Genomic DNA, 7,399 nt, shown 5'->3' with positions numbered 1-7,399 from the left:
CCACAAAGCTGATAGTTGGTATGGATTTTATTAAGGCACATATACTTCAATATGACAGCTAAAGTTCTTGTACAAGTTTGTCATTAAGTACATCCGTTGTCCTGAATGCATCCATGTAGTTTCCTGCACCTCGACATACCCGTTTTATGGTATGTTTGGTCACGTGTGCTAGTATCATTACTACCGCTCCTGGCTTCTGATTGGTCGAGAAGGTCACGTGACCTCTGTGACGTCTGACCTGCGCAGGGCATGGTGGGTCTTGCTTGCGCATCCAAGAGGGCGTCACATCCGTTTCCGGTGGCGCGCACCTCCAAGAGGGCGTCGCATCCGTTTCCGGTGGCGTGCGCACCTCCAAGAGGGCGTCGCATCCGTTTCCGGGGAGGAGGAGGGAAGGGGAAAAACACCCAGAGAAGCGGTCGTAAAAGGTTAACAAAATCGACATTGTTGTTCTTATGTTGTTCTAAAAATAGACGTGGTGGAGGGTGGGAGGGTGGTGGTGAAGGGAGGGAGGGAGGAGGCGGAGGTGGGTTCTTTGTTTGGGTTTGAGGGTCGTCAAAGCAAAGGATGAAAGCGTTCTTTCGGGAGAGATGAGTGGCCCTGAAAAGGGCCGTTTTGAGGAAGATCACTTCTTCACATGCACATACACGCAGTGGTGCAAAGGCACGGGTGGCTTGACACCTGTCTCCTGACAGGACACTTACTTGTGTGCGTTAAACGCCTCACGTAGGTGTCCTTCAGGACAGTGTTGCAATAGATGCACTGGAAAGTGCCATCCCGTGCCCTTGTGCCAAGGGCATATACTGGCAGGCACCCTTTGCATTGCCATGGAGGAGACAATGTTGGTGATGTTTCTTTCTTCTTCTTCAACTCCGAGTGGCACCCTTTGCACAGTGGCAAATGTTGTGTCACTGAGACGATCTCCAAATCCCAGTTTTCTTCCATGTTGCTGCTGATGATGATGTTTTTGTTTTTTTTACAAGTGACACTGATCCACTCGAATGGTTGTTCTCTTGTTTTTTAGGAGAGGCACTGATACCCTGCTTCCTGGTTGGTTCCCCAGGCAGCGCCCCCGATTCGTTCGTTTCGGTGCCTGGCCTGCACCTCGGTTTTCCAAACTGGACCGACCCTTGTGTTTTTATTTCCATAGGGTTAGGCTTGTAGCGTGAGAGAGAAAGCACAACCTCGTTTTGACCAATCAGAGCCCACCATGGTCCGAGCGTGGCCTCTGATTGGTCGACAACCCAGGCTTCGGATTGGTCAGATTTTGATCCTGTTTTGGGGAAGGGTTGTCTATAAATCAGACGTTCAGTCCATCTTATAGTACAGACGTTCATCAGACACGCATCGTTATCATGACGAGCAACCAAAGTACGCCCTATCGTTTGGAGAGGAAAGATACCACACGCTCCAGACGGTTAAGAACTGCTAACCATACGTATTGTTTGACTTTCAATCCAGACTACTTGGACATCGTACCACCGGACCGCATTCCCATGGAACTGCCAGCTTTATTTGACAGTGTGATCGATGACTTTTATCAACAGATGTCAGACCAGAAGGGAGATCGTATTGGTCTAGGTATCGATCATTCCGCTTTGAACACTCCCATACGGATTCCCTCTCGTTGCTTTGAAGATCTCCATGGGCTAGACATTTTGCATGCCGTGGAAAAAGTTCAACAGTCCAACAAAGACCTGAATATCGATGCCACCATGGCTGTGACTTTAGTACACGTAGCAGATCCCGACAGGCTAGGATCGGGCACTGAAAAACGTGATTGGACTTGAAGCCTTTTTAACACGCAAACAGGCCATTGTACGGATCAAGAACGAAGATCAATCCTGTTTGGCACGGGCCCTGGTGGTGGCACAGCATTATGGCCAGAAGCCCCACCCACCCTCTGACCCAAGAATAGTCCACCCAGCGAGTGAGACTGACGAGAACGGATCAGGACTTGTTTCGACGCCCTGGCCTGCCTAAAGGTCCCTGTCAGGGCCTGGACGTCCTAGCACGCGTGGGACGCGCCTTTGCCCACCTGAATTATCAACTGAAAGTCTACAGTCAAGAGGTGGACCAGAGACTGTTGTACAAGTGTGATGAGGCTCCACCCAACGCCACCGTGTTGCATTTATACCATCATGATAAGCACTACGATGTCATCACTTCCATGCCAGCTTTTTATGCGTCTAACCATTACTGCGAACGTTATGACCATCCCGATCACCATCGCTGCACCAAGCAATACCGCTGCCACCGATGCCTCCACTCTAGTTATTGTGGACCCAAGGAAGAGCACAGGATCCCTTGCTTGACATGTCAACGCTGGTTCTCAAATCAACAGTGTTACACCCAACATCTCCAGTCACCGTCAGAGGGAAAACCCAGCGCCTGTCAATCGATTCACAGGTGCCCGACCTGTTTTCACCTGGTCCGCGTTTTGGAGACCCTCATGGTTCACCACGAGTGCTCAGATGAAGAACATCCCTGCTTGGTGTACCGAGAACCCATGACCCCAGACCATCGCTGTTACATGATGCCTCTCCGTGAAGAAAACGAGGATGAGGAGGGGGAAGAGGAACAACATCACATACGAGACAACATCCAATACGTCTTCTATGATTTTGAATGCATGCAAGACACGGGGGAACACATTCCAAATGTGTGCGTGGTGCAGTTAGGATGTGGACGGTGCATCAGTGAAGTGAGCAAGGACTTGTGCGAACTCTGTCCATGGAGAGAAGAAGGGTATGGTCCCAGCCGTGAGATCGTGTTTCAAGGCCCCACCACGCGACATGATGTGTGTGTGTGGTTGATCATGCTAGCTGAAAAACCTACCACGACAGTCTAGAAGGAGGACCGCATTTATGTGATGGCACATAATGCACGATCCTATGATTTACACTTGATCCTGAAGGGCCTGTACTCCCTTCTGGTGAAACTCCCCACCAAGATTCAAAAGGGACAACAAATTTTGCAGGTGACCCTGGGACGGTTGTGTTTCGAAGACAGCTTACATTTCATACCTTACCCACTGAAAGCATTTCCAAAGAGCTTTGGGCTGAAAGAACTGAAGAAAGGGTACTTTCCGCACTTTTTCAATACTGAAGCCAACCAGACCTACAGAGGTCCCTATCCATCAGCCGTCATGTACGATCCAGATGGCATGTCTCCCGCAGAATGCACAGTCTTCCTCCAGTGGCATACCCAAAAAGTGCAATAAGGAGCCTTGTTTGCAATTGACTTGCAAGGAGAACTTTTAGTCTACTGTCAGAGCGATGTGGACATTTTGAGATGGGGATGCGCTGACTTCCGACAGAACGCCATCAACTCGGTTTGCATGGATCCCTTTGTAGAAATGATGACAGCCGCTGCATTCACCATGAAATCCTTCCGAAAACACGACCTGAAACCCAATACCATTGCCATTCTTCCACCTCAAGGTTACCAACCCAAGAGAAATTATTCCCAAGCCTGTATGCACTGGCTCAATTATCTGATTAAGGATGCACCCCCATCTGCACCTCCAGCACGCCAGGAATGGAGGTGAAAAAGAGTTCACGTGTGGAGAGGGCCAACATCAGTACAGTGTGGATGGTTACGATCCAGCGACAGGCACCATCTACGAATTCCTGGGCTGTTTATGGCATGGGTGCCAGACCAGTCACAAGACCCAACGTGGAGAACCTCATCCCGTCCTGGGCACGTCGTTGGGAGCCCGTTATACCGACACCCGCTACCGCCTGAGTCTGTTGAATGAACACCCTGAGGCGAAACGGATCATCACCCTGTGGGAGCACGAGTTTAAAAAAATGCAACAGGAGGACTCCGCTCTGCGTGCTTTCTTGCAGGGACCCCACTGTATCCACGTCCCTGGGCCGCTCAACCCTCGCGACGCCTTCTATGGAGGACGCACCAATGCCACGCGATTATGTTACGAAGCCCAAAAAGGTGAAACCATCAAGTACATCGATATTTGTTCCCTTTATCCATACATTTGTAAGACAGGAGCATTTCCACGGGACACCCGACCCTTCTCCATCAACCCCCTGTGGACGCGTTGTTTGAACTGAAAGGACTGATCCAATGCCGTGTCCTACCGCCGAAACGACTCTACCATCTGCTACTGCCTTACAGATCGGGTGGCAAACTGCTCTGTCCTTTGTGCCGTACGTGTGCTGTACGTGTGCCGATACCCGGTCAGACTCCCCCTGTAAGCACACAAACGAAGAGAGGTCATGGGTGGGCATGTACGCCACCGTAGAACTCCATGAAGAAGTATGACTACCAGGTGCTTCAGATCTACGACGTTTGGCATTTTGACACCTTTGCACAGCATGACCCCGACACCCAGCAAGTAGGACTTTTTGACACTTATATCGATCAACATTTCAAGGAGAAGCTCGAAGCCAGCGGATACCCCGAGGGATGTACGGATCACGACGCTTACATCCAGGAGATCTACGACAAAGAAGGCATTGGGTTGGACAAGGACCACATCGGAAATAAAACAGGACGTCGCACAATTGCCAAGATGCAACTGTATTCGCTCTGGGGCAAGTTTGGACAACGGTTAGACTACAGTCAGAAAATCTATATGAACGATCCTGTACAGTACTTTACCTTGTGGAGGGATGAACGCAATACCATCGAGGATGTTACCGTTGTCAACGAACACATGGTGGAAGTGACCTATACCCAAAAGAAAGAATTCCAAACCCCTCATTCTCATTTCAATGTCGCCATCACTGCTTGGGTCACCGCCCAAGCACGTCTCAAGCTGTACGAAACCCTTGCACTTGTGGGTCGCAGGGTTTTGTATTTTGACACGGACAGCGTCATTTACATTCATCGACCCTACGGCGCGAATCCAGAGCTGGGCCATTCTTTGGGTGAGTTTACAGATGAACTGGACGGAAACACCATCAAGACGTTTGTGTCAGGAGGTCCCAAAAACTATGGCTATGAGTTAATGAACCCCAGACCCGATGGAACGTGCATGACCTGCAAAGTGCGAGGGTTCACTTTGAATTACAGAAACCAACAACATCTCAACTTTGACACCATGAAAGGACTGATACTGGGAAAACGGCCTGGGAAGGAGGGGGAGAAAATCAGTTTGGATTACCCTCATCACATCATTCGAAAAGGACCTCGGTACGAAAACGTTCTTGTGACCCGACCCACCCGAAAAGACTATTGTACCGTGTACGACAAGCAACGTCTCGTCTACGATGAAACCACAGGGCTGCCTGTAGACACTCTCCTCTTTGGGTACAGAGACGACTAGATCATTTTTTTATTTTTTTTCATACCATTGGGGTGTCACAACGGATCTAAACTGAATCGATAGGACACCTAAAGAAAAACCGGATCGAAATCTGACCAATCAGAAGCCTGGGTTGTCGACCAATCAGAGACCGTGCTCGGACCATGGTGGGCTCTGATTGGTTGAAACGAGGTTGTGCTTTCTCTCACGCCTAACCCTATGGAAAAGAAACACAAAGGTCGATCCAGTTTGGAAAAACGAGGTGAAAGTCAGACACCGGAACAGACCAATCAGAAAGCAGGGCATCAGTGCCTTTAATACGACCAACGCTCTCCGGTCATCACTTTTCACTGAACGGACCAAGCAGCAACATCGTCCCTCTGATTGATGTTCCTCACGTTGTGCTGGCTGTTGGCGTTTTATCTGGAAGAAACACGTGTTTGGAGAGAGTACCATGAAGTGTTGACACACATCCGTGAAGACTTGGAAAGAAACAACGAACAGAAACTCCGGACAACATCATGTCGAAACGGTTGAATGCCAAGACACGGAGCGACATGGGTGGTAAAGGAAGCAGTGGAGATGAGAACGGTGACATGACTGCTGAACTGTGGGGTGAAGTGTACGACATGTTGTGTGCAAAGATAAAGGCCAAAGACGCGTACGCCAAGATACGTTCAGAGATGAGGAAACTGACTGAACCCAAGAAAGTAGCACCAAAGAAGACGATAAAGAAGACCCCGGAGAAAAAAACAAGCAAACCAGCAGCAGCAGCATCAACAACAACCACCACAGCAGCAACACCCACCACCACCATCACCCTCACAACAGCGCCAGTACATCAGCACCACTACATCAGCAGCAGCAGCAGACACCGAAATGAAGGGGACATCCTTTTTGAAACCTGCAACACCTGCAAAAAGACGACCACGGAAGAAATTGTCTCTGAAGATCTCTCATCAAGAACAACTGTAAGTACCATGCTATTCTTTGTCTCAGTCATTCTTGATGTGATGATGATGTAGATGTTGATGTTGATGATGAATATGACTATTCATATGATTCTTTTCTTGTTGGATTGACAGGATTGACAGGAACCCTGATGTCAGTTCAGCCCAGTCCGTGCTAGAACATTGGTGGGAACAAACCTATTCACCGAATGCACCTGTGATGATGACGACCGGTGACAGTGTTGATCATGAAGCGCTCAAGCTGGCAACTCTCCCTTCCATGGATCTGGACACACTGCTTGATGCTTCTTGGTCACCAGCATCACCGGAAGATGTCTATTCCTCAGGTATGCACATGGTTTGCAATGATGATGATGATGATGATGATGACGACTTTGACCAGGATCCTTATGGAGAAGCTCAACTCACTCCCCTACAACGTGAATGTAGTGCCTGCGGACACAACAACATGTTAAGATACATAAGCTGCAACAGTGGTCAAGTGATGTGCCATGTCTGTTTCAGGGAGGCCATAGACTGTACTTGTTTTACTGATGGACCTCTCACATGTTTGCGACCTGTTTGGGACAGTATGATGGAGGGCCACATATTAGGGTGACCCCACCTTCACTCGAAGAGCTTGAAGATAGAAGAGCTTGAAGATGAAAGAGGAAACGTTTACACGTTGTTGTTGTAGGGACATGCAAAGCACTCCCTCCTCCATTGTCTTTTCGTATTTCCTATGTATCTGGTTGTGGTTGTTTTTCATTATTAAACAGTGATTGATTGAACTGACTCTTTGTGTCTTGATTGATCTTAACTCCAATAGAGTGCCGAACCGAGGGTAGAGGTTGAGTTGAGATGTCGTCTACGTTGTCTGTCTGTCTGTCTGTCTGTCTGTGCGTCTGTCATGTCAGTGCACACCAAAGTGATGAATTAAAATGAAAAATAGATAAAAGAGAAAGACAATGCTTGAAAGATCAGCTGACTGGTGTCAGTCATTCCAGTACACACCACCACTACCACCGTATGTCATGTCATGTGTCATGTTATGTATCATGCCGTGTGTCAGTCAGCCCAAACACAGGATGACGTCACGTGATGAGGTGGATGATGTGGATGAGGAGGATGAGGATGATGAGGATGATGAGGTCATGACCTTACGTTGAAGGGGGTAGGGAGG

At 48.8% G+C, this 7,399-nt stretch overlaps 1 protein-coding gene across 1 annotated transcript; it reads left to right on the top strand.

Annotated features, from left to right (window-relative positions):
* The first annotated feature begins 4,267 nt into the window (after window positions 1-4,267).
* Window positions 4,268-5,287, top strand: LOC139450801 (uncharacterized). Its single transcript, XM_071232640.1, has one exon. The coding sequence runs from the start codon at window positions 4,268-4,270 to the stop codon at window positions 5,285-5,287; it is 1,020 nt and encodes a 339-aa protein (XP_071088741.1).
* The last annotated feature ends 2,112 nt before the right edge of the window (window positions 5,288-7,399 follow it).

This window comes from Haliotis cracherodii, unplaced genomic scaffold, assembly GCF_022045235.1.
Source record: "Haliotis cracherodii isolate W230 unplaced genomic scaffold, xgHalCrac1.p SCAF_8, whole genome shotgun sequence".
Classification (NCBI taxonomy): domain Eukaryota; kingdom Metazoa; phylum Mollusca; class Gastropoda; order Lepetellida; family Haliotidae; genus Haliotis; species Haliotis cracherodii.
Note: the sequence above shows the minus strand (reverse complement) of the source record. Positions and strands in the feature narration are given on the sequence as shown.

Coding starts and splice junctions, on each gene's coding strand:
- LOC139450801 (XM_071232640.1), top strand. CDS start 4,268: ATGAAGAAGTATGACTACCAGGTGCTTCAGATCTACGACGTTTGGCAT.